Source organism: Lolium rigidum, chromosome 1, assembly GCF_022539505.1.
Source record: "Lolium rigidum isolate FL_2022 chromosome 1, APGP_CSIRO_Lrig_0.1, whole genome shotgun sequence".
Taxonomy (NCBI): Eukaryota; Viridiplantae; Streptophyta; class Magnoliopsida; order Poales; family Poaceae; genus Lolium; species Lolium rigidum.
Window position 1 is genome coordinate 333,611,910 of NC_061508.1, and position 27,853 is coordinate 333,639,762.

The following is a 27,853-nucleotide window of genomic DNA, read 5'->3' on the forward strand; positions in this document are numbered from 1 at the left end:
TGGAGTTTTATTAATTTAAAGCCGGGCTCTGCTCGAGGCTTATGTTTAGATATTGCTATTTCCGTCTCTTTTACCATATTTTTTGTAACGAATATAGATTGAAGTGGATAATAGTTGGATGCGGATTCGGATGCGAATTATATCGGATTATGGATATGGAACGGATTCGGATCGGACTCGGATTATAAAGCAAATATACACATAAAAATAGAAGTACATTTTTTGTATAAAATATATTTTTAATTATTGATAATAGCTGTTGTACACACTTGCTCGTACAACAAAGCAAATTGTGTGCTAATAGCATACATAGTTTAGCCGATGAACTAACTATATTGTGCGAATATTTAGGGTTAGGATAATTTTATTGGATTCTCCTCTTTGTGGACCTCAAATAATCCGCGAAAAATGGCGGATGATCCGTATCCATCGGATATTATCAATACTATATCCGCTACCGTATCCGTCAGCTATCCGCTTCACCACTATCCACATCCGCATCCATATCCGGCGGATTTCTAAAAATGCATACCATATATCTGTATCATTTACACCCCTATATACACCGACTAGGTCGGTGCATACCAGGCGTCGCACACCCTGGTCGGCTATGGGCCTGGCCCATTTTCATTTTTTTCTCTCTTTCTTTTTTCGTTTCTCCTTCTATTTTTCCTTTCTATCTTTTTGTTTGTTTTTTCTGTTTTTTTTTTCATTTTCTGTTTCTCTTTTCAGTTTTGTGAAACTAGTTTAAATTTTAAAAAAGTTTAAATTTAAACATTATTCAAATTTGAAATTGTTCGAATTTGAAAAATATTCAAATTTAAAATCGTTCGTATTCGATGCTAGTTCACACCACAAGATTTCACGTGGTTCAACATGTGATTCAGCCCCAATATACCCCAACGTCAATCCTTTGATTTTAAAAGCTGACCGTGCCGGAGAACGCCATCTCTCCCTTCACACATGTTCTCTACCTTGCCGCCGAATGTACCACGCATCGGCAACAACTAAATCGTTGACACTCTATTTCAAAAAAAAAAAAAAAAAAACTAAATCGTTGACACTCAGATTATGAAGACCGGGTGGGGACTATAAATCCTTGAGAAGAAGTTCCTTAAGAATGACAGATCCCAATCTATCGACCTCCATGATTGGACCAATTATCTCATTCAGACCTAGCGATTGCCGAACTTCTTTTGCTCTAGTACATCTAAAGATCAAATGACGAATACATTGAGCACACAATGGGCATTGTCCAGCCACCGGGATGTGCCTATTAGCGAGGATAAAATAGAGAGGAACAGTCCGATGCAACACTTTCCATAAAATTATTTTAACTTTACTTGATATATCTTCAATTTCCAAAGAATATCGTCAGGTATTGGCTCTAGACTAGAATTGTGTTTTTCTGAAATTATTACGTTCAAAAGTTGTGGTTTTTTTTTTACCCTACGGAGTCGGTAGGAGGTGATAGAAAGGCGGCCAGGAAAACCCATCTAGGGTTCTGTCCCCTCGCCAGCGACGTTGTCGGTCCGTCCGCCTCCGGTGGCCTTGTTTCCTTGGAGGTGTGGCGGACCACGGCCTCTCGTCGGCGGAGGGTTTTCGTTTCTTGTTAGGTTATTTTCAGTGTCTTCTTCGGGATGGTGAGGTGGCGGCTACATCCTGAAGTCAGAATAAGGTCCTCCCCGCCCTTTCCTCGCTTCGGTGGTGTCTCTTGCATCGGCGGAGGGCGCGTGGAGTCGTGTGCCCGGCGGATCTCATGGGATCCGAGCGGTTTTCGTATTCCTTTGTGTGGTTTAAGGGTCAGTCTCTTCCGATCTACGATTGTCATCTTTGGCAACGGTTGCTGCTCTGGTGCGCTGGTCCTGTGGGGCCTTAGCACAACGACTTCCCGTTTATCTAGTACAACAAACTCTACTACCACAAGTTTTGTCGGACTCCGATGATGGAGTGACGAGGACGGCGGCGCGCCTTCGGCTCGTGTCAGTGTCCGTAGTCGTCGCTAGGTGGTCTAAAGACCTACTTGTAATTTTTATTCCTTTTGCATCTGTTTGTACTACTATTGATGAATATTAATAGATTGGCGAAATTTTTGTAAAAAAAATTGTGGGTTTTTGTCATAGGTGCGTGGTTTTGTGTAATTAACTCTGCATCATTCAAAAGATAAAACTAAAAGACTTTTTGTGTTGACCATGTTGGACTACCGCGGACCGTAGTCGTCCTCCGCCGGCTCGACACGAACACGCCAGCACCCACCGCAGTGCCGTCCCTCTCATCCTCCTCCTCCTTCCCCTTCCCTTTCCCCAAGCTAGCAAGCCAAGAAGAGCCGGGAGCCCCGAGATCAGCCAGCCGCCCGGAATCGCCAGCAGAAGCCGCCTCTTCTCTTCTGGGGCCGGCGATGGCCAGCAACGTGGCCGTCACGGGCAACGCCGGATCCGGCGCGGATGGGGACGCGCCCAGGAGGAACAGGCCCAAGTGTGAGTGAGATCTAGCCGCTTTTTTTCTCCGCTTGCTTCTTACTGCCCTGTTTCCTCTTGCGGTTGGTGCTGCGGTACGGAGGAAGCGTAATTTAGCTGCACTACACCCATTGCTAAGCAGCGGATTGACAACCCTAGTGATTGATTGATTATTGCTCGTTTGGCCCAGCAAAATACGTCCAATCTACTGTAGTAGTTTGCAATCTAGGAGCGGCCATATGTTGTGGCCAAGAGGGGCCATGCCCCCCACCCCCACCCCCAGCCCCAGCCCAAAATATTACTACCTGATGAAATTATTTGGGATCAGGGTGTTGATATAGTGTTGTTGCCAACAACTTGTTGGAACTCCTGTACTCGTGGTTTGAGTTTGTGTTATGTAGGTCGATACTTACCACTGAATTCTCATGCGCAGATTCAAAGTTCACCCAGCAAGAGCTGCCGGCCTGTAAGCCGATCCTGACTCCAAAATGGGTATGCTTACTCGTTCTACAGGCTATGGTGCTGCTACTTCCTAGAGGACACAAATAAGCATTCTGGACCAGCTCACATATGTTTTGGCTTGTCCTGCGCAGGTTGTCTCGGTGTTTTTCCTTGTGGGAATCGTGTTCGTACCAGTTGGCGTCGTTTCGCTGCTAGCTGCACGAGATGTATGGCACCGGGTGTCTTCTACGCGTAATGTTAAGATAGGCACTCTGTCACTTTCTGGCTTTACCTATGCTTACTGAATGCAGGTTGTGGAGATAATTGACCGGTATGATCATGCATGCGTGCCCCCTAACATGACTCATAACAAGCTTGGGTACATCCGCAACGAGACCATATCCAAAGACTGCACAAGGACTCTCAGGGTAATACTCATAACTCAATGATTGGGTTACAATAAATTGTTCAAGCTTACTACACATTTATAAAATTGGGGTGCGTCTGCGGCTATAAGCAATTTTTGGCCAGTTTTGGCAGGCAAAGTGACCTTCTTAGGGAAAAAATTATTGGCATGGGGGGCTGTGCCCCCACCCCTGAGGCCCTGACATTTTCTTATGTGTGCAGGTTAAAAAGGATATGAAGCAGCCAATCTTCGTGTATTACCAGCTTGACAACTTCTATCAAAATCATAGGAGGTAATATTACTTGATGTCTTCTGGAGGCATATTACGCAACGTATTAACCAATGACTTTGACTACCATATGCTAAGAATAGCATGTATTGGGGGCTTAGCACCATAGCGTGTGTAACACTTCCGATTTCAGGTATGTGAAGAGCCGAAACGATGCACAGCTAAGGGATTATAAGAAGGCAAATCAGACAACGTCCTGTGAACCTGAGAGGTTCACAGCGGATGGAAAACCAATTGTGCCCTGTGGTCTGATTGCCTGGAGTCTGTTCAATGACACATATAGCTTCACTCGCGGTAATGAGAACTTGACAGTGGATAAGAAGGACATCTCCTGGAAAAGTGATAGGGAGCACAAATTTGCCAAAAATGTCTACCCAAGCAACTTCCAGAATGGTGCGCTCATAGGTGGAAAAATGCTTAATGCAAGCATCCCGGTATGCAAATTCTTACTCTGTACTATCACATTGTTGCATATATATGTGTAATGTAGGCTACACGTGTTCACTTCGTACATGACCCTCAACATCTTAATTTGGAACGACAGTTCGTTTGAGTTCTTTCACTTGGATAAAGAACTTTCACTGGGTATGGAATACCTGTAAAGAGTTATTTATGTAATTTCTCATTTTATGCGACAGTTGAGCGAGCAAGAGGATCTTATCGTTTGGATGCGGACGGCAGCACTTCCTACATTCAGAAAGTTATATGGGAGGATATCTGTTGATCTGAAGGTGAATGATACCATAATAGTGAAGCTCAGTAACAACTACAATACATATAGCTTCGGTGGCAAAAAGAAATTGGTCCTCTCCACTGCAACCTGGCTTGGAGGAAGGAATGAATTTCTTGGGTTTGCATACCTTATAGTTGGTGGGCTGTGTATTTTCTTGGCATTTGCATTCACCTTGCTATATGTGATAAAACCAAGGTCAGTATAACTATTTAAGCACGCTGCATCGTTATTGCTCTCGTTGACCTATCTGAATGAGAGCCTTTTGACGTCTAAATTATGGCCTTTTGCAGGAAACTGGGGGATCACAACTACCTGTCCTGGAACAGACACCCTTCAGGCCGCTAAGATTCAGGTGTAGGCGGACACGTGTCAGGCTCCTCTCTGAACCCTGAAGCTTTCGACACTCAACTAGGTTGCCCTGTATGTACGACCGTGGTTCCTACTTACCGCCTCACTGTAATTGCCTTGAGCTATGTAAGCTGAGACAGTTCCAGGGGCGGAGATGGGGGGACGCCCCCCCCCCGCCCCCATGATCTGCAGCACTACGTATATGTGTTGGTATTTTCTGATCAGACTATTTGGCCTAGAGAATTACTCTATTAGAACTTACAGCGCATGCCTAGCTATGTAGAAGCACCGAAGGCCAACAAAACAGCCCAGTTCAGGCCATCTTGCACTCCTTGAGTTCCGGTTTGTGGCCAACATAAGTTGTCGTTCAGGCCTGTTAGATGGGCTAGCAGAAAATTCAGCAATTTTCATCTATAATTTGTATGTCAACTTTGATAACAAATTATCTACACATGAGATATTGTTCAGGTTCACTAAGACTGTATACATGTGATGTGTCTGCAAGGGTGAACTAGATTTTTTTTGAGAAAAAAAATCTCCGGCTGCAACATTTTATCTACCTTGGTGGCCCTGTTTCAAAAAAAAAAAAAATACACTGACTGAAGCATTCTGCCAGGCCAAGGATATGTAACAAGCTCACGAAAATTCATATTGGATCCTGGGCACTAGTGCTCTTGCCAGATTAAAAAATTCAAATTTTTTTTTATATGTTAATTTTTTTTTGTAATAAAACTCTAAAAGTATCTAATGATGTACCCCACTAACCTACAAAATCTCAATTTCAAATGTTCTGTTTTTTGACCTATACAAAAATGACAAAATATGTTTCTTTTTGTAGATTTGAATCACTATACTCAGATCTATGCATTTGTTATTTTTATGCAGCCTAAAATATACATTATTTTCAGTTGAAAATTTACACGATTGTGAGATACAATACCGGCTACATCATGATTTATTTTCCTATTTTTGTGAATCTTAGAAATATGATTTTTAATTTATTTTTTGAAGTGAGATCACTGGTGCTCATGTGCACCAAATCTCTGTCCCATACTCCACCATTTCGAACATTGCAGAAGTTTCAGAACAGTTCGGGGTCCAAACAGTTTCCTACTGCTATAAATAAAATCACTTGCTGTAAGCAATAATGTTGGCATTGTGGTGAAATCTGGGCACATGGACCCAAATGTAAACAGAACCCTAATACCCTATACTACCTGCAATGCAAGAACAAACAACCTGACACTGAGCAACAACATATAGAGCAAGCACCTGAAGGTCAGCTGATGCATGTTTCAGCTCTAGCCCCAAAGGATTTATGGGAGGAAAGAAAACTACTGAACTCATTGATACCAACAGCAACAGCTCATTCCGGCCTTGTTCAGCTAATCCCCACTCGAAGTGGATGGAATCTAATACCCCTCAATACACCTCAAACCCCGTGGATTTTCCTGAAAACCGAACAAGGCCTGCTTCACATGAATTTTCCTGTCAAAGCTAACATTTTTATGTCTGTAGCACCATCATATTCAGTAACGGTGGTTCGAGGAGGATAGTTAGTTTCTGCTGCTGTCAGCAACGGCCATGGGAAACATGAATTCTCCCACACTGAGTATCATGTGCTGGACTGCTGGATGGTAGTATGTATCTTACACGGAAAGAAAGTTGGAGGTTGTAAATCACATATTTGTATCTTGTTATAATCACCATAATAAAAGACAAATGAATAATGGTAGTGAGACCTAGCCTAAGGAAAACAATACTAATGTAACTAGCTTCTCCTCATGCCAGTCCACCACCTATAGGTGTATGACCTCTCCTCCTTGACCTCCTCCGGGGAGGGCTTGAGGTCTTCGTCAAGGCCGTAGTCCATGCGGGGCAGGTAGAGGTGCCTGAACACCTCGGGGTTGCGGGCGAAGCACTCGCGTAGCGCCGCCGTGGCCTTGACGCACGCCTCCACGTTGACGCTCCGGCCATGGTTCTCGCGGGGGTGGCACTCGCTCGTCGCCGTTCGGAACGCTTCCAGGCAGCCGCCCTTGTCCACACGGTTTTGGTGGAAGATTTTGTCGTCCACGCGCGCTTCTACTTTTCCTAGGGACGTGCCGATTAGCAGGGACACGACCAGCCCCATGGCCTCACGCCGGCGTTAATTAGCCTGTGTTTTAGGGTTTAGCTCCCGATCGATCGGCTGCTCTAGCTAGCTACTTGGTTTGCCCTCCCGGAGAGTTAATTATTATCTATCCAGTTATCCACAAGACGTCCCGTGCAAGGAATCATTGTCATGTCGATCTGAGTAGGAATAAAACACCAGTCCTGGTACGTGAACTCCGCCCTTGATTCAGAATCGATCGATCCAAAACCGACCAGCAAATGGTTATCGCGCGCGCGTCATCTTTCTCTCTCGTCAGTTACAGTGACAGACTCGATCAGCTTGTGTTCGAGGAGCGCTGTCGCCGCAAGTCACCTCCTGGATTGGTCGAACGCCGCCACCTCTAGTTAATCACTTAATCCTCATTTCAGTCCATGGCGGAGGAGCGCGGGCTGGCGCTGCCCCCGGCCGTGACGCGCGCGCTCCAATCCTGGCATTGCTCTTCAAGGATGATTTACATCATCAGGTGGAGAAGAAAAGAGAAGTCTTTCTACTTTGATGACTGATGAGGATGATTGGACAGCCATATTTCTAAAGATTTCAATGAGTACCATGAGTGGGGCTGTGTCAACTTTTAATTTTACACCTTTGTCCAAGCGATCTTGGAGAGATCGATTTCCATTATAGCATAAAGCAAAACAGGGAACAGCATCCAGGTACAACGAGAAACTGTTAATTTTTCAACTGCGGAAATGTAATATCCCAGGTATTGGGGTTACAAAAATAGAGGAAACAGATGTGTGCATTGCATTCATGCATAGAAAATCTGGGGAATTTTCGCGCTTTAAAGTAAAACTGTCACAGTAACTGAAGTTTCACTTGACCTTGGTGGAATTGAAGTAGTTCATCAAGTCAAGTGCTATAAACCTCAGTGTGATCTTTGTTAAAACCTGTTTTGGGTAGAGATAATTTGATCTAAGGGGTTAGATCAAATGGAATTAAAACCAACACAAGAACATATGAATCAAGGATCAACTACTTGATCTTAAAAAAGATCACAACATGGTATTCCTTGCCATAACATATGAACACTCATTTAATTGGAAATCAAGTAACAATAAATGAAGAAACTATTCTTCACTTATCTTTTCCATAGACTAATCTATGATCCTACCATGAAACCTCATGGTATTCATTCAACTTCCACATTAGAAACATGACAAGGAGATGAACTCTAGAAATATATATATCCTTCTCTATTCCATATTGTTGTACATCAAACCTAGAGAGGTGAGAGTTCTATTATAATTACTAAAGAAGCAATAACAAAACTTGAGTTAAACCTTGGATATACATCCAAGTATTCAAATCATCATCTTCAAAACAACCCTAGAGAGAGATAACCTAATATCACATAGAATAATAACATATCCATGAATTGATAAAATAAGGAGGAGATTAATTCAACCAAGATAGCCAAGTGGAGTTTTAGACTTGATATCTATCAAGATATGGTGAATACACCATAAACCCTAGAATAAACCATTCCATTAGAAATACTTTAGGAAGCCAAATCTTTGATCATTATAAATTGGGTAATGATCATAAACCCTAAGGACTTGAGGTAGAAGACATTAATAACAAGTTGATCATGTCCAATCCATGATCATACCTTGAACATAAATAATTATAAGTTAAACCCTAGTGGGTTAAACAAATTATATCCAACACATAAAATCATAGGGGGACTATTGGAAACCTAAACCATTTCTCATATGATAATTAGAGAGACAACAGAATAGAAACAAACCTTGTATGGTTCAGCCCCTATATCAATCCAAATGATCTTGGATTGAACCATCCTATGTGTGGTGAAGAAGAGCAACCCTAGATAATTCAACAAGATGTCCACTTACAATTGGAACCAACGACCTATCCAAAAACCTAACTTGTGTATCACATGGGGATCACAAGTCTAATTCTAAAACCATGCCTAAGCTCAAATATGAATAAGGGGATTGTTTAAGCCAACCCTGAAATGAATCAAGATATCAACTTAAACTATTGTTTCCCCATTAATAGAAGTCTCATGAGAGGAATAAGATCCACCTTAACCATTTTAAAATAAAAGGTTTAGAAGATGAGATTAATACTGTAAAATAGCTTAAACAATTATCCAAATCCATAACCACCATGAGCACATGAAATAATGTCATGAGAGCATATGCTCAAATAAGAAACTAAATAATAAGCCATGCATTGTAAAATCTTTTTCGCAAGGTAACAAAAACTTAACTATCAATAGGTACTTGGAAGGGCCTATTGATAAATAGTTGGACCACCCTAAATAGATATTGGAAATTATGACTATATAGGCCCAATCCCAAACTCTAATAACATTTAATAAACCAGGGGTGTCATTATACATATTAAATATTTTTAAGATCTTATATGAAGTTAAATTAGTATCCTTATAAACTCCCAAAAGGATCCACACATTCAAAATCCTGCAAAACAGAACTGAATTAAAACAGAATTCAAAATAGAAAATTAAAACGAGAAAAGGAAAATAGAAAGAAGAAGAGATGGACTTACCTGGACCTCACCTGGATGTAACGACCCAGACAAACAGCCCGGCAGCAGCCCAACCGAAGCCCAGCAACTCCAGTCCAGCCCGACCCACGTAACCCTTCGTATAAAGAAGAAGAAAATCACCTTCTTCTTCTTCCCTGAGAACGACACGGCGGTGGAGCGCCCCGGCCACGTCCTGGACGCCGATAAGGATGATCTGGACGCCAAAATCATGTCCAGAGTTCGATTCAAGTTGCTCCGCGTCCGTGGCTATCTCTAACGCGCCAAGATATGTGCCGAGACGTGCTTGTCGACGTCGCCGCATCCCGGCCGTCTCCGACGGCGTACCATCGCCTCAGAGCACGTCACAGGCTATAAAACCATCAGGAGGAGCACCGTAGAATGCTTGATCTTCGACACCTCACCACAACCTCTCTCAGAACCTCCATCTCTCTCAATCTTCTACACACACCGAGGTCGCTGTCGGAAAATTCTCCGGCTAGCCGCCAATTCAAGCCACCCCGGAGGCCAGGGTTAGAACCAGGAGATGCGCCTCGACTTCTTCTTCATTCTGGCCAAGCTACGCATCCAGGGAACCTCAGAGTCGATCCAATTTGAAGTTTTTCCCCACATAAGTTCGTCGGAATCGGCGACTGTGAGGTCTCCTCCGTCGATAATCCTCTTCGCCGTACCTTCTGCAAGCCTCAAGGTGAGCTTGCGATCGTTTAGAGCTCAATTTCGCGTCCTATCAACCTCTGTAGGCCATATCCGATCAATGGCCGGAGCCCGCCGCCGCAGATGGTGATCACCGGCGATGTTCCGGTGGTCCCCTGCGAGAAACAAGACCACCATCGTGATCAGTACGTCATGGGGGTTCGAATAGTACTAGTTGCGCTTGCTGGGGTGCCGTAAATTGGCGGCGCCGCCTCGCGCTGACCCGCCGGCGTCTAACCGCCGGTAGGTCAAACATCGTGGTCAAACCTGACCAGTCTCTGATTACATGGCAGCTGAGGTGGACACAGGTCCCACCTGTCTGCGTCGTAGGGTAGGATCCAACCGGTGCATTTAGTATTTTAGTTTAATTCGAATTCTAGAAAAAACAACTGAAACTTTACATGAATTTATAAAATTCATATTAACTCAGAAAAACTAAAATAATATATCAAAATTCTTAGAAAAGAAAAATCTATCCAATAAAAATATAATATGAAATTTTTATTTCTAATAAAAATTTAATCATTTTAAACTTAATAATAAAGCCTTTTCTTTTATTCTTAATTAAATTAAAGTTTAATAATTAGGAAAACCTCCTAGAATAAATAAAAACCAGTAAGAAAATAAAGAAAACATTAAAAGTAATTTTCTTTAATTGTTATTTTATTAAATCCTTAATAAGAGGATTTAAACCCTAATTAATAATTGTCTTAATTATTAATTCTTTAGAAAAATAAGAAAAAGTCAAATCCAATATTATTCTTAATTCAAAGTTATTATAACTTCAACTTTATAATGAAGTTATCAAGCTAAGAACTATATGGTGATTAGAAAACCCTAATTCTATATTGAATAAAGAACACAACCTCATAATTATATGTGAAACTAAAACCCTAATTCCACTAGAAACCCTAGCTTCACTATTTTATGTGTGAAACCTAAATTATTCCCAAACCTAAACCCTAAGTAACATGTGATCATGTTACTTCATTAATAATCATAGATTCATATCTAGCAACTAAATACTAGTTCAAATCCACATACAATAGGGGGACCCTATCACTAATAATTAGCATCCCATGTGTTCATCATCATCAGACCTAAGTAATCAAGTAGGGTTAACCAAGTATAAACCCTAGATCCTATTACTAAAACATCAACCTTAACCATTCCTATTTAATTAACATCACACCATGGTGATGATCCCTAATAGCAATTATGCCTAATCCTGAGCATTACCTAACCATATTTCACTAAACCCTACTAGTGTTGGATACTTATCAACCAACCTATTTAGGAGCTTATTATTCCTTACTCAATAGAACCAACAGTAAAACCTAAACCACCTCAACCTAATTGTTATACTTCTTATTATTTAAGAAGTATGTTCTTCAAAAGTTATTCTTTTGAAGAAAATAAGGAATCATCAACAATCCACGCTCATAATGACCTATAAACCCTAGCTAGCTATCACCAACAAGATGAACCAATCTTAATAGCAACCTTGTATGATTAATTGCTTAGAGTGCCAGGCTTAGCTCAACCTTACAATTACTAGTTTCGATAAATCTCACTATGTTGTAATCCATCTTATACTTACTCCGAAACTAGATGAAACCATAGTCAACCATATAACCCACCAACTTAATTATCATACTTATTCTTTATTAAAGAATATGTTCTTCAAAAGTTATTCTTTTAAAGTATATGATAATCAATCATTAACCATGCCATATAGTACTAAAACTGACCACTGTTCTTTACTTGTTAACATTATGCCAATAATCATTCTCTTTGTGCTCAATTGATTATTATGCTTTATTATCTACCTGTTTATAATACCAAGTAATCACACCTGAATAAGAACCTTGTATGTGAATCACTCTAAAAGTACAACACACCCTAAACCAATCATTACCACTCACTAATCCTAAATCATCGGGGTTAGGACACGCTTAGAACGATTGCATCTCATACTTATGCATTATTGCATCCTTGCCAATCTTTTAAACATCGTCCTTACCGGACGATGATGCTATTTCAGAATTTGGAGTTATTGCGTATCGAAGACCTTGTCTGCATAATCTTGCAGTCAAGAAAGGCAAGTTCATCACTTGCTCATGTCATTTGAGTATTTCTATCAAATTACTTGCAAAGTACTATGATTATCACTATTGCATAAAAATCAAAACCACTACTTTCATAACTATGAATATGACTATGTGGTGGGCAATGGAACCATGGATTGTGTTGATATGGTGGAGGTTCCATTGCACGGGTTTATATCCATCTAGGATTAAACAACAAATGTCGCCGATGATTCTTGTGCCGTAATACCCGTGTTAACCATAAGATCCGGAGTGGGACGGAGTAGTCAAAAGTGTTTCCACCTCTCGTTCATCAACGGATGCGCTTTACCGTAGACACTTGTATCTATCGGCGGCAAGCGGTAGGGCTGGGAAGCCTTAAGTCCCCACGGCACGATCCGTAGACACTTGTCGTTCGAAGAACAAGCGGTAGGTTGGGGAAGCCTTAAGTCCCCACGGTATTGCGGTCTATGATGGGTTGCAGCCACCGGCGTAGGAGTGTATGGTAGAGCCCAGCATCGTTGTCGTGGTCGGGGTCCACCCTGAAATTACGGGAATAATGGGACCGACGTGGACCCAGGGTCGGCGCATGCAACAAAGGGTGGGTGTTCGAGGTAGCGGAGGAACATGATTGGCTAGACCTTATACCGGGCCTCACACCAAAGGAAGTGTGGACGAGAACTATAGACTCGATTGGCACCAAGGTTAAGATCTCTTATGGGTAAAGCAACACACCTCTGCGAGTGTAAAGAACCGTGACCTGTCACTCCCTGTTCGGGATATGGAAGCTGCGACACGCTGCGGAAAGGAGCTCCATGAAGTTCTAGTAAACCGGTGAAGGCTGACGGACATAGCTCTTCTGAATAAAAGCAACCTTTTGAAGAAATGGTTATGAAAACTTGCATTGGTATTAGACTTTCTGGTCTAATGTTGTAGCTAGTGCATTAAACACCTCTTTCCTATAATGAACTTGTTGAGTACGCTCGTACTCATCCCACTCTTAAATCCCCTGCTTAGATATGGAGGCCATTAAGGAGGATCTCTAGTACAACTCGAAGACCGAGGAGTCAACAACTACTTCAAGGAACGAAACCTCGCCGGAAGAGTCATATACCACATCCACCATGGAGAAAACCTAGATTAAGCGAGTAGAAGGGAACTAGCTTCCTAAACCTAGCTCCTATTTAGCTAGAATCTATTCATAGCCTCGGTAGCTAGTTAAATACTCTACAAATAGAGTTCGTGTTAGGATTAGACTACGAGTCGTTCTTCTGGAGTTTATTTGCAGTTTTACCTCATTGTAAAGTAGGAGGCTGTGTGGATCTGTTGTAAAGAGTCTATGTTGTAATTCTATAGACATGCCTTGGACCCGCATATGTTTCTGTTGTACCACTCTGAGCGATATAATACGAGTGAAACGGTGTTTCATTGGTGTTATATCAGACTTGCATACTACACCATGCAGTGGTATGTCGGGTCACCACAGTTGGTATCAGAGCAAATGCTTTGACCTTAGGATTAAAACCCTTTAAAGGAGACCTATAGGATTGGTAGTGTCTATAGGAAGTCATCTTAGTTAAACCAAATACTTCTTATGACTTGAGAAGGATATTCACTTGAGAATAATCCTGACACACTTGAGTCAACATGTCTTACCTATCCTTCCAAAGTTAGTTAGCTAATGCAAAACATGTAGCACATCAATACGTCCTTAAAATAATAGATGAGTAGATCATAGTTGGTATACAATACATGGTAGTCCAAAGAGAGGATACAACCATAAGGAAGATATCCTATTGGAAGATGTGTACCAACACATGTTATAGTTAAATAAGAATTACTCGGACTCGCACTAGAAGTAATAACAAGTGATGTAGATAATTAAGATACCCTAATAGAGAATGTAGACCAAGCTAAGTAATGAGTAAGTAAAATATCTCAACTTGTAAAACAATTGATAACAAGTGAGAACTATGAGTCATGTGTGGTAATATAGACCATGACGAGTCAATCATGGGAGATAAGGAAGAGAGATATGAATAAAATATGATTACTTACATGGTAGAGTTGTTAATCATATATTATTCACGTGAGAATCATTATGTGATGGAATAGAACATTATAAGTATTTTGGAGGAGTACAATAAGAAGCCAAGTGCTAAACAATAGTGTAAGAATTATGTTCCAAAAAAAATAAATATGGGAAGTGTGCCAAGCACATCATGTCCATAGCCTTACGATACAATAACTTGGAAGTATAGGAGCTATATTCCAATAGTTATGTGTCTAGAATAGTGATGTTAGAACCAGACATATCATTGAAGTAGTCCTCAACAAAATGGAAGCTAAGTTAGTACTTCCAAAGAAAATTAGGTTAACCACAACTATCCTAGACCACCTTGTTTCAAGTTTATCTCATTGCAAATATGCAATTAAGGTAAAGGTTGAGACAAATAGTAGAATTCCCTATATTCGTGCTAAGTATCACGATATAAACCTATATTATGTGGTGTTCTATACTACACACCAGAGCCTGATGTTTAGAGATGTCTTACTCAACAATCATATTCAGGCTTATGATGATGTGTACTATAAACACAAAGCTGAATCTTTTTGGATTTTATTGGATTTTAATTGTTTGACTAGATCCATGCATGAAGTTTAACTTCGATATTCAAATGCATGTTGCAATATCAAGTTCTTACTTGATGCTATAGATCTAGAGGGTAATGGAAAACGTGTGAGGAAGTGACGATTTCTGAAGATTATGAAGACAAGAAGAAGGTTCATCAGATAAAGGAAACAAAGTTGTGGGAAGCAACCACAATACTCTGAATGAAGTACAATCAGAAACTCATGCTTATCTCAACAGAGGAGTACTTTTGTACGAAAGAAGCATGAAGGTGAGAAATATAATGATTATGGTGAAGCTGAAGCAGATCCATAGTCAACATAGAAGAGGGAATGCATGGGAAATCACTTAGGATACAATAATCATAGTTTCAGCTAGTGGTTTTCTTGCAAAATAAACCCTGAATGAAGGAAGGTGATATATGAATAGCAGACATAAGAAGACCATAGTCGATATCAGAAGACCACAATTGGTATAATATCAATACTGCGAGATAAAGTAGAAGATGTCTCGTCCAGTTGATCGGAACCTATAACGAATCCATTTTTAGATATCAAATAGCCACAGTTGGTATAATAACCACAATGGTATCGGTTGGTATTACAAATAGTCCACGATTTAATTATTTGTAACAAAAGTTTGTGAACAAATAAAAATCTTGTCAGCCAAATAGCTAGATCTATAATCATTTAGTTGAAGGATTCACATTGGATGTCCACAATTGAGTGGATACACCACAAGGATTCTTCACAAGACCTTAGAAGAATATAAACCATACGCCACACCTAGACTAATATTCCAACCATAAGTCCAATAGTTGGAAGAAAGGGAGTTGAAAACCATAAGAAAACTCTAAGGGGTAGAGAAAACATTGAGTTGGATGTACAATAACTCAATATTTTGAGTAAGGTAGAAGAAGAAGTTCTGAACTGAGAGGAAGTTCGATCTTATTTTCATAAGATTATTGAACACTACTTTCAGAAGGATGTTCGACCAGAAGCCGAGGTTCATACCTCGAGGAAATAAGAAGGGGACTATAACTTGAGAAAGTGAGTAGTATTTACTCAGAAGTACGAAAGCTCAAGTAAGTTAAGCATAAAGAAGTTGGGCGAAGAAAATACCATATACCAAATACAGCTCAAGAAGGTCAAAGATTGAAGGGATTTGACCATACCAGAATCAGAGACAACATGAAAGATTCCTTTCATGGAACCTAAATGAATCAAAACAGTTATAGGTACCAACTATAAACCATGATTGGATGGACTAAATGAGTCTAATCCATTCCTAGGAAAATAAACCATCACGACCATTTCCATGGTCAGTACCTTACCAAGTTCCATTATTTTAATTTTGGTAGTAAGGGAAAACAAAGACCTATTTTATCAAATAGGAGAATGTTATCCAATTAGTCCTCAATTAAGACTGCCAGGACAAGACGAAGTCCCAATCATTGAATCTTCAATGAGAAAGGAAACAAGATTATAATATAAAAAGAAATCGTGGAATTGAAGTAAAAATCCATGGTTCAGAGACAAGCCATAATGGATTCCAGGAAGAATCTGGACAAAGGATATATTCAATTATATCTAGTGAGATCACTACGGAGTTCGAGAAAAGTCGTAGTCTGCACAAGTCAGATCCACATTCCGGAAACGTGAGAGAGTTCAAACTTCGAGGACGAAGTTTAGTTTAAGGGGTAGAGACTGTAATATCCCAGGTATTGGGGTTACAAAAATAGAGGAAACGAGATGTGTGCATTGCATTCATTCATAGAAAATCGGGGAATTTTCGCGCTTTAAAGTAAAACTGTCACAGTAACTGAAGTTTCACTTGACCTTGGTGGAATTGAAGTAGTTCATCAAGTCAAGTGCTATAAACCTCAGTGTGATCTTTGTTAAAACCTGTTTTGGGTAGAGATAATTTGATCTAAGGGGTTAGATCAAATGGAATTAAAACCAACACAAGAACATATGAATCAAGGATCAACTACTTGATCTTAAAAAAGATCACAACATGGTATTCCTTGCCATAACATATGAACACTCATTTAATTGGAAATCAAGTAACAATAAATGAAGAAACTATTCTTCACTTATCTTTTCCATAGACTAATCTATGATCCTACCATGAAACCTCATGGTATTCATTCAACTTCCACATTAGAAACATGACAAGGAGATGAACTCTAGAAATATATATATCCTTCTCTATTCCATATTGTTGTACATCAAACCTAGAGAGGTGAGAGTTCTATTATAATTACTAAAGAAGCAATAACAAAACTTGAGTTAAACCTTGGATATACATCCAAGTATTCAAATCATCATCTTCAAAACAACCCTAGAGAGAGATAACCTAATATCACATAGAATAATAACATATCCATGAATTGATAAAATAAGGAGGAGATTAATTCAACCAAGATAGCCAAGTGGAGTTTTAGACTTGATATCTATCAAGATATGGTGAATACACCATAAACCCTAGAATAAACCATTCCATTAGAAATACTTTAGGAAGCCAAATCTTTGATCATTATAAATTGGGTAATGATCATAAACCCTAAGGACTTGAGGTAGAAGACATTAATAACAAGTTGATCATGTCCAATCCATGATCATACCTTGAACATAAATAATTATAAGTTAAACCCTAGTGGGTTAAACAAATTATATCCAACACATAAAATCATAGGGGGACTATTGGAAACCTAAACCATTTCTCATATGATAATTAGAGAGACAACAGAATAGAAACAAACCTTGTATGGTTCAGCCCCTATATCAATCCAAATGATCTTGGATTGAACCATCCTATGTGTGGTGAAGAAGAGCAACCCTAGATAATTCAACAAGATGTCCACTTACAATTGGAACCAACGACCTATCCAAAAACCTAACTTGTGTATCACATGGGGATCACAAGTCTAATTCTAAAACCATGCCTAAGCTCAAATATGAATAAGGGGATTGTTTAAGCCAACCCTGAAATGAATCAAGATATCAACTTAAACTATTGTTTCCCCATTAATAGAAGTCTCATGAGAGGAATAAGATCCACCTTAACCATTTTAAAATAAAATGTTTAGAAGATGAGATTAATACTGTAAAATAGCTTAAACAATTATCCAAATCCATAACCACCATGAGCACATGAAATAATGTCATGAGAGCATATGCTCAAATAAGAAACTAAATAATAAGCCATGCATTGTAAAATCTTTTTCTGCAAGGTAACAAAAACTTAACTATCAATAGGTACTTGGAAGGGCCTATTGATAAATAGTTGGACCACCCTAAATAGATATTGGAAATTATGACTATATAGGCCCAATCCCAAACTCTAATAACATTTAATAAACCAGGGGTGTCATTATACATATTAAATATTTTTAAGATCTTATATGAAGTTAAATTAGTATCCTTATAAACTCCCAAAAAGGATCCACACATTCAAAATCCTGCAAAACAGAACTGAATTAAAACAGAATTCAAAATAGAAAATTAAAACAGAAAAAGGAAAATAGAAAGAAGAAGAGATGGACTTACCTGGACCTCACCTGGATGTAACAGCCCAGCAAACAGCCCGGCAGCAGCCCAACCGAAGCCCAGCAACTCCAGTCCAGCCCGACCCACGTAACCCTTCGTATAAAGAAGAAGAAAATCACCTTCTTCTTCTTCCCTGAGAACGACACGGCGGTGGAGCGCCCCGGCCACGTCCTGGACGCCGATAAGGATGATCTGGACGCCAAAATCATGTCCAGAGTTCGATTCAAGTTGCTCCGCGTCCGTGGCTATCTCTAACGCGCCAAGATATGTGCCGAGACGTGCTCGTCGACGTCGCCGCATCTCGGCCGTCTCCGACGGCGTACCATCGCCCTCGAGCACGTCACAGGCTATAAAACCATCAGGAGGAGCACCGTAGAATGCTTGATCTTCGACACCTCACCACAACCTCTCTCAGAACCTCCATCTCTCTCAATCTTCTACACACACCGAGGTCGCTGTCGGAAAATTCTCCGGCTAGCCGCCGATTCAAGCCACCCCGGAGGCCAGGGTTAGAACCAGGAGATGCGCCTCGACTTCTTCTTCATTCTGGCCAAGCTACGCATCCAAGGAACCTCAGAGTCGATCCAATTCGAAGTTTTTCCCCACAGAAGTTCGTCGGAATCGGCGACTGTGAGGTCTCCTCCGTCGATAATCCTCTTCGCCGTACCTTCTGCAAGCCTCAAGGTGAGCTTGCGATCGTTTAGAGCTCAATTTCGCGTCCTATCAACCTCTCGTAGGCCATATCCGATCAATGGCCGGAGCCCGCCGCCGTGAGATGGTGATCGCCGGCGATGTTCCGGTGGTCCCCTGCGAGAAACAAGACCACCATCGTGATCGCACGTCATGGGGGTTCGAATAGTACTAGTTGCGCTTGCCGGGGTGCCGTAAATCGGCGGCGCCGCCTCGTGCCGACCCGCCGGCGTCTAACCGCCGGTAGGTCAAACATCGTGGTCAAACCTGACCAGTCTCTGATTACATGGCAGCTGAGGTGGACACAGGTCCCACCTGTCTGCGTCGTAGGGTAGGATCCAACCGGTGCATTTACTATTTTAGTTTAATTCGAATTCTAGAAAAAACAACTGAAACTTTACATGAATTTATAAAATTCATATTAACTCAGAAAAACTAAAATAATATATCAAAATTCTTAGAAAAGAAAAATCTATCCAATAAAAATATAATATGAAATTTTTATTTCTAATAAAAATTTAATCATTTTAAACTTAATAATAAAGCCTTTTCTTTTATTCTTAATTAAATTAAAGTTTAATAATTAGGAAAACCTCCTAGAATAAATAAAAACCAGTAAGAAAATAAAGAAAACATTAAAAGTAATTTTCTTTAATTGTTATTTTATTAAATCCTTAATAAGAGGATTTAAACCCTAATTAATAATTGTCTTAATTATTAATTCTTTAGAAAAAATAAGAAAAAGTCAAATCCAATATTATTCTTAATTCAAAGTTATTATAACTTCAACTTTATAATGAAGTTATCAAGCTAAGAACTATATGGTGATTAGAAAACCCTAATTCCATATTGAATAAAGAACACAACCTCATAATTATATGTGAAACTAAAACCCTAATTCCACTAGAAACCCTAGCTTCACTATTTTATGTGTGAAACCTAAATTATTCCCAAACCTAAACCCTAAGTAACATGTGATCATGTTACTTCATTAATAATCATAGATTCATATCTAGCAACTAAATACTAGTTCAAATCCACATACAATAGGGGGACCCTATCACTAATAATTAGCATCCCATGTGTTCATCATCATCAGACCTAAGTAATCAAGTAGGGTTAACCAAGTATAAACCCTAGATCCTATTACTAAAACATCAACCTTAACCATTCCTATTTAATTAACATCACACCATGGTGATGATCCCTAATAGCAATTATGCCTAATCTTGAGCATTACCTAACCATATTTCACTAAACCCTACTAGTATTGGATACTTATCAACCAACCTATTTAGGAGCTTATTATTCCTTATTCAATAGAACCAACAGTAAAACCTAAACCACCTCAACCTAATTGTTATACTTCTTATTATTTAAGAAGTATGTTCTTCAAAAGTTATTCTTTTGAAGAAAATAAGGAATCATCAACAATCCTGCTCATAATGACCTATAAACCCTAGCTAGCTATCACCAACAAGATGAACCAATCTTAATAGCAACCTTGTATGATTAATTGCTTAGAGTGCCAGGCTTAGCTCAACCTTACAATTACTAGTTTCTGATAAATCTCACTATGTTGTAATCCATCTTATACTTACTCCAGAAACTAGATGAAACCATAGTCAACCATATAACCCACCAACTTAATTATCATACTTATTCTTTATTAAAGAATATGTTCTTCAAAAGTTATTCTTTTAAAGTATATGATAATCAATCATTAACCATGCCATATAGTACTAAAACTGACCAACTTGTTCTTTACTTGTTAACATTATGCCAATAATCATTCTCTTTGTGCTCAATTGATTATTATGCTTTATTATCTACCTGTTTATAATACCAAGTAATCACACCCGAATAAGAACCTTGTATGTGAATCACTCTAAAAGTACAACACACCCTAAACCAATCATTACCACTCACTAATCCTAAATCATCGGGGTTAGGACACGCTTAGAACGATTGCATCTCATACTTATGCATTATTGCATCCTTGCCAATCTTTTAAACATCGTCCTTACCGGACGATGATGCTATTTCAGAATTTGGAGTTATTGCGTATCGAATACCTTGTCTGCATAATCTTGCAGTCAAGAAAGGCAAGTTCATCACTTGCTCATGTCATTTGAGTATTTCTATCAAATTACTTGCAAAGTACTATGATTATCACTATTGCATAAAAATCAAAACCACTACTTTCATAACTATGAATATGACTATGTGGTGGGCAATGGAACCATGGATTGTGTTGATATGGTGGAGGTTCCATTGCACGGGTTTATATCCATCTAGGATTAAACAACAAATGTCGCCGATGATTCTTGTGCCGTAATACCCGTGTTAACCATAAGATCCGGAGTGGGACGGAGTAGTCAAAAGTGTTTCCACCTCTCGTTCATCAACGGATGCGCTTTACCGTAGACACTTGTATCTGTCGGCGGCAAGCGGTAGGCTGGGGAAGCCTTAAGTCCCCACGGCACGGTCCGTAGACACTTGTCGTTCGAAGAACAAGCGGTAGGTTGGGGAAGCCTTAAGTCCCCACGGTATTGCGGTCTATGATGGGTTGCAGCCACCGGCGTAGGAGTGTATGGTAGAGCCCAGCACTCGTTGTCGTGGTCGGGGTCCACCCTGAAATTACGGGAATAATGGGACCGACGTGGACCCAGGGTCGGCGCATGCAACAAAGGGTGGGTGTTCGAGGTAGCGGAGGAACATGATTGGCTAGACCTTATACCGGGCCTCACACCAAAGGAAGTGTGGACGAGAACTATAGACTCGGTTGGCACCAAGGTTAAGATCTCTTATGGGTAAAGCAACACACCTCTGCAGAGTGTAAAGAACCGTGACTCGTCACTCCCGTTCCGGGATATGGAACTGCGAACGCTGCCGGAAAGGAGCTCCATGAAGTTCTAGTAAACCGGTGAAGGCTGACGGACATAGCTCTTCTGAATAAAAGCAACCTTTTGAAGAAATGGTTATGAAAACTTGCATTGGTATTAGACTTTCTGGTCTAATGCTGTAGCTAGTGCATTAAACACCTCTTTCCTATAATGAACTTGTTGAGTACGCTCGTACTCATCCCACTCTTAAATCCCCTGCTTAGATATGGAGGCCATTAAGGAGGATCTCTAGTACAACTCGAAGACCGAGGAGTCAACAACTACTTCAAGGAACAGAAACCTGCCGGAAGAGTCATATACCACATCCACCATGGAGAAAACCTAGATTAAGCAGTAGAAGGGAACTAGCTTCCTAAACCTAGCTCCTATTTAGCTAGAATCTATTCATAGCCTCAGTAGCTAGTTAAATACTCTACAAATAGAGTTCGTGTTAGGATTAGACTACGAGTCGTTCTTCTGGAGTTTATTTGCAGTTTTACCTCATTGTAAAGTAGGAGGCTGTGTGGATCTGTTGTAAAGAGTCTGTGTTGTAATTCTATAGACATGCCTTGGACCCGCATATGTTTCTGTTGTACCACTCTGAGCGATATAATACGAGTGAAACGGTGTTTCATTGGTGTTATATCAGACTTGCATACTACACCATGCAGTGGTATGTCGGGTCACCACAGGAAAGGAGATAAACTATCCCAGTAATAAATTTGTTCGTTATCTGGTACCCTGACTAAATAGCTTGGATTGGACTGGATCGCTTCTTCTCTTTTCTGTCCTCGATATTGATAATCTGGCTTTCACTATTCAGACGAGCAAGCAACACACCGTCAACGTTGACGTTAGTTCACCCACTACTGAAATTCCAACTATTTATTCAGACCAACTGCACAAGTTACCGGAAAAGGGGGCGACTGGCCTGTATGATGCAAATTTATTCTCTACATTTACCTGTTCAAGAACAAATTCTACCAGTCATTGCTAGAATTCTTGGCCGATTTCAGGATGTTTTCTCTGAACCTCAAAGGTTTACCTCGTAGCAGAGACCGTCACCACACAATTCCATTGAAAGAAGGATCTGTTCCTCCTTGTATTAGGTCTTACATAGTGCCATATAAACAAAAGAATGAGGTTGAACCACAAGTAAGAAATTCAAAAGCTAATGCATGAAAACGTGATTGGAAAAGGGCAAATTCCAGATGCCTCCCTAGTGATTCTAGTTTTTTTTTAAAGGACACAACATACAGGCAGTGTGTAATATGAACATACTATTAAAAAGAAGTTCCCTATCCCAGTTATAGAAGACTTGCTTGATGAATTGCACAGGTCTAAAATTTTCACCAAACTGGATTTAAGGTATGTATATCACCAAATTATAACGTCTCCTGAGTTTATTCACAGAATACCATTCACAACCTATTTTGGACATTTTGAGTACTAGGTCATGTCTTTTGGGCTTTCCAGTGCACCTGCATTCTTTTAAGCACTTTGAATGTGGTCTTTGAAAAGAATCTGAGGATAATGATCTTCGTTTTCTTTGATGATATTTTGATCTACAGGAAAGACTTACAAAGTCACATGGAAGTTGGAACATCTCACTGTACTCTAGGAAACATTCACTGTGAGCTAAAATGAGCAAATGTTCTTTTGGAGTTCAGCAAGTTGAATAACTTGGTCATGCCTTCAGTGGGGAGGTTTTGCTACTGATCCTGCCACAGTACAAGGAGTAGCTAATTGGACAACTCCAAGCAAGACAACACAACCTAGATGCTTACTAGATATTTCAGAAGGATATGGTTGGTTCAGCTAGGGAGGCAGACCCGGTTTGCTCCTTTGCTAGCCAGCTAGGAAGCATAAAGATGAGTAATACTTGATATAACCATGATTATTGTTGGCTGAAACACGATCCACCTAATCATGATTATTCTTGGCTGAAACATGTCCGGCACATGCTGAATTGCTGTACTGCAAATACTACCAGAGACAGGGAGTAGCTCCAGATAATCAAAATAGCCTATTTCTTCACGTTACTACAACACAGCCGTTTCTTTGGATCCCTCACTCCACAGCAAGAGCACATAAGGAACTTTCCAGGGGGCAAAATTCAGAGTTTCTCGGACATCCTGCGCAGCAGTGCAGCTGCTAATGGTTCCTCCTCGGGTTCCTCCTTCGGGTTCTTGGTGAGCCATGCTTCAGCAGCTTCCAGATCCGGGAGCACCGGCGCACCGGACTGCTTCCAGCTCTCGGCGTCAGCAGTCTTGAATCGATCCAGGAGCAGTGCATGCATCCCGATGCTCCTTGCAGGGACATAGTCCTTACGCATGCTGTCGCCTATGTGGAGTGCCTCTTCTGGTGCGATGTTCCCTGCCATTTCCAGCGCAATCTTGTAGATCGTTGGGTCAGGCTTCTCGACACCAACAATTCCCGAAAACACCCCGAAGTCCCATTCCGAGCCCTATGTGCAAAACTAAGACATGCATCAGGTGACTGCTTTCACATACTAATGGTTGAAAGGTAGTAACTGTCAGGTGTATTGTTATCAAACCTGATTCAGCCCCAATGCAGGCAAGATGACCTCTTTGTAACGATACTCTGCATTGCTGACGATCCCAACTGTGATCCCCTTTTCTCTCAGCCCTCTCATGAAGGGCTGTGCATCAGGAAACACCGAATATGGTGCAGAGGAGCCGAAAGCAGAATAAATACGCTTGAAGACTTTCTCAAATGTCTCATCGTCGTAATCATAGCCAGCCTGCAGTACACCGAGCAATCAGATCACTTGGAGCATAAAATAGGTGCTGGTATTTCCAGAAATACCTCCATATTTGCAAAGATGGTTTACCTTAACAAACGAATCCTTGACACAAATCCGCCACCATTCGATCGTTGGCATCTTTGCCGCAAACCCAAAGCATGGGTATTTTCTAGCCATCTCAGTGTATGCAAGCTTGAAGCCTTCGTGCATTCGGTTATAGTCGGGGCATGGCTTTCCAGCAGACTTGGCTGCCATACAGTAGTAATCACCAAGCCGGCCTTTGTAAGCAATAAGAGTGCCAGTTACATCCACAGTGACCAACCGTAATTTCGAAAGCAGTGACATGTTTGATAATGACCTGAACTACCGCCTTTGTTATACTATCTGTCAGCGAAGCCACAAAATGAATCAGAACAAGATGCAGACAGGCAGTCCACACATACAGCATGCACTTCAGTAAGTACATAATTACTTCTTTTTCAGGGTAAGTACGTAATTACTTATGCACATAACGGAGTTCATAGATAAAATGCGCAGAAGGAAGCAGCAGCTTAAACTAAATCTTTTACACCGGCAATTAAATTTTTAGTAACAAACCCCACCCTTTGACTAATTTCCATTATTTTCTTGCCTCGCCGAATTAATACTATTGCAATGGAATGTAACATGAGGTATTCCACAGGAAGAAGCAAGTGTACGAAATTTGCAGGCTAAGCTAAATGACTCAGAATTGATCCCTCCAATGGAGACAAACCAGATCACACTATAAAAGGGGGGCAGAGTGGACATAGTAGAAAGTAGCAGTCCAAATACTAGCAATTCACATTATCTGTTTCTAATAACCAATCACACTATCACATAATGCATTAAGAGGACAACAAGGATAAATGCGCTTACAAAAGAGGGGCCAAAGAGTTCAACCTGAATAGAACACTCGTTACTGAACAAAAAATTGATGCAATGAAAAATAATATGTAGCTACTGCATAGGACTGGCTACATTCTGGGATCCCCCTTGTTTACAACTAAGATTATTATCTCCTTTTTTTCACTGAACTGAACTGATTGCAAATCATGACAACTCAAAAGTCAAAACAAGTTTAAACAAAACGGTAGTGTGATTGTATAGTACTATATCCTAGTCTAACATCCCCAAATCCAAAGCAAATCTTATCCGGTGCCATTACCTTCAACAGAGGATCAAAGATTACTTAACCGGCCACCAAGAATACCAGCAATTATATCCGTTGCTTGACGGAAAGGGGTCAAAGCCTGGTTGGGAAAAAAAAGTACCTGCAATAATAGCACGGACACAGGATCCGCCTAGGCATCAGCGACAGCCCGAACATCGCAAGATCCTAGATTTTTGCACAAGAACAAAAAACAAAAGAAAGAATCGAAACCAGAGACTACCTCTCGGTCAGGCGATGCTGCTGCGGAGATTACAGTGTTCAGGTTTGGCTGAGATCTCAAGAAACGGAAAGGGAGCCTGATTCTCCCCCGTTTGGTGTGGGAGTGGGGCTGGGAGTTGGGATTCTGCTGTGTTGGTCGCCGACTTAAGTACTGGGAGTGGGTAGTGGAAATCTGTGGAATTTGGGAACGGAATACCGGCGGTGCTAGTCCACGGTTTTGTTGCTTCGTCGGGTCTCACGCTTGGGGAAGAGATGGAGATGGTGTGCTTTGGAAGAGATAGGTGCGCCATGTCAGCAATAGACCAGTTTTTTTTTTTTTTTTTTTTTTTTGAGAAACACGAAAAAAGCAGACGCTTACATACCTCCTCTGTGAACGCACACCCTACCTCTATAAGCACTTTCGAAAGACTGAGTCGGCGGATTGGATCTTGAAATTAACGAAGTCACCACAGGCGTCTCGCTATCGACGTGAACATCGTCTCCTACAGAATGAATATTTCGTCTTTATAAGACATACAGATGTCAAATCTAGGATTTTAATTCTGGTGGGCTGAGGGTACAACCAACCTCCTAAGTCCTAACCACCCAATCTCAGATTGGCTCTCACACCAAAGATTAGTTAATTCCGTATTTATACGTGTTGAATCAAAGGCTAGTGTTATGTGGTATAAACTTTATTGTAAGACGTATAATGATTTATGGAAAATCTGAAGTCTAATTACTAGGGACGTATATACTCTTTTTACACGAGAGACACATATCTCTTGTTGTTGTTGAGATTCGATCCACAGGGGTTTTCCCTCTCCAAAGTACTCGAATACAGTTGATAGAAACAAATATATATGGGGAGTGGTGTTTTGGCACATAAAAACATATATAATGCTCCCTTTGTTTTGAAATGCATATTATACATATTTTTAATAAATTAAAATTGAAACGAAAAATTTACACATTCGCTCTCACAAAGTCGTTTCATGAAAAATCAACTTATCATGTGACGTGTGTAAAAAAGACAAAATTCAATGTTACAAATAAGGCTTTTCAAAAGATACATTTTCCTTTTCTTACGCACACAAAAAAAATATTGGTCAAAAAAATTCGACATTTCGAAATATGATTTTTTTGTAGAGGATGCATATGCACCCGAAAGCCGAATTAAAACCTATATATAGTCCCGGCGAGTTCTTGATCAACCTTATAGATCTAGTTTAATAATGTACATGACGTAATAATATATATGGTCCTCGCCACCATTGGGTGGTGTTCTGGTGGGAGGGTGGGTGTTTGTCCTCTATCACATGTTACCGTTTCTTCTTTAAACTTAATAAAATGATGCACAGATCTCTTGCTGGTTCTTAAAAAAAAATAGACGCACAGAGTTCTCGATCGATCTAGAACTGTAATTTAATAATGTTTTTTACGAACCTAATATATATGGACTTCTTGATCGTTCTAGAACTAACTTAATTCTTCGTTAGATGACATTGTGACATCACCCAATTTTATTATAATTTACTTGTAGTAGGGAAAAAATTGCACACCCGTGTGTTCTCATGTGCATGATCCATGATGCAAATCTAATGGTTCTAGATTCGACCTAGAAATAATTTAATTCTTGGTCACCTAGGATTAATAAAAGGGATTGTATATGATGGGTTTCCCTATAACCAAGAAAGTAGATCTATCCTAATTCGTGTGTCCATTTGTTCATGTGTATTTCATCGAAATATTAACATATTATCAGCACGAGGCTCTGTTAGGATGCACGACGAGGAGGAAATGA

General features: G+C 40.3%; 2 protein-coding genes across 2 annotated transcripts; one reads left to right on the forward strand and one right to left on the reverse strand.

Annotated features, from left to right (window-relative positions):
• Positions 1 to 2,260: 2,260 nt before the first annotated feature.
• LOC124700109 (ALA-interacting subunit 3-like) lies at positions 2,261 to 4,843 on the forward strand. The gene is made up of 8 exons (XM_047232295.1): positions 2,261 to 2,477; positions 2,890 to 2,948; positions 3,050 to 3,124; positions 3,209 to 3,325; positions 3,525 to 3,595; positions 3,726 to 4,026; positions 4,231 to 4,520; positions 4,616 to 4,843. The coding sequence occupies exons 1-8, from the start codon at positions 2,399 to 2,401 to the stop codon at positions 4,668 to 4,670; spliced, it is 1,047 nt and encodes a 348-aa protein (XP_047088251.1). The 5' UTR covers positions 2,261 to 2,398; the 3' UTR covers positions 4,671 to 4,843.
• An 18,906-nt stretch (positions 4,844 to 23,749) lies between these two features.
• LOC124700120 (haloacid dehalogenase-like hydrolase domain-containing protein 3) lies at positions 23,750 to 26,346 on the reverse strand. Its single transcript, XM_047232303.1, has 5 exons — positions 26,072 to 26,346; positions 25,846 to 25,951; positions 24,747 to 25,043; positions 24,450 to 24,656; positions 23,750 to 24,359 (listed from the first exon to the last, which is right to left on the reverse strand). The coding sequence occupies exons 3-5, from the start codon at positions 25,002 to 25,004 to the stop codon at positions 24,009 to 24,011; spliced, it is 816 nt and encodes a 271-aa protein (XP_047088259.1). The 5' UTR covers positions 25,005 to 25,043; positions 25,846 to 25,951; positions 26,072 to 26,346; the 3' UTR covers positions 23,750 to 24,008.
• Between the last annotated feature and the right edge of the window lie 1,507 nt (positions 26,347 to 27,853).

Coding starts and splice junctions, on each gene's coding strand:
- LOC124700109 (XM_047232295.1), top strand. CDS start 2,399: ATGGCCAGCAACGTGGCCGTCACGGGCAACGCCGGATCCGGCGCGGAT. Junction 2,478..2,889: donor CAGGAGGAACAGGCCCAAGT/GTGAGTGAGATC, acceptor TCTCATGCGCAG/ATTCAAAGTTCACCCAGCAA. Junction 2,949..3,049: donor CGATCCTGACTCCAAAATGG/GTATGCTTACTC, acceptor TGTCCTGCGCAG/GTTGTCTCGGTGTTTTTCCT.
- LOC124700120 (XM_047232303.1), bottom strand. CDS start 25,004: ATGTCACTGCTTTCGAAATTACGGTTGGTCACTGTGGATGTAACTGGC. Junction 24,657..24,746: donor TCAAGGATTCGTTTGTTAAG/GTAAACCATCTT, acceptor GGTGTACTGCAG/GCTGGCTATGATTACGACGA. Junction 24,360..24,449: donor CTGCATTGGGGCTGAATCAG/GTTTGATAACAA, acceptor TTTTGCACATAG/GGCTCGGAATGGGACTTCGG.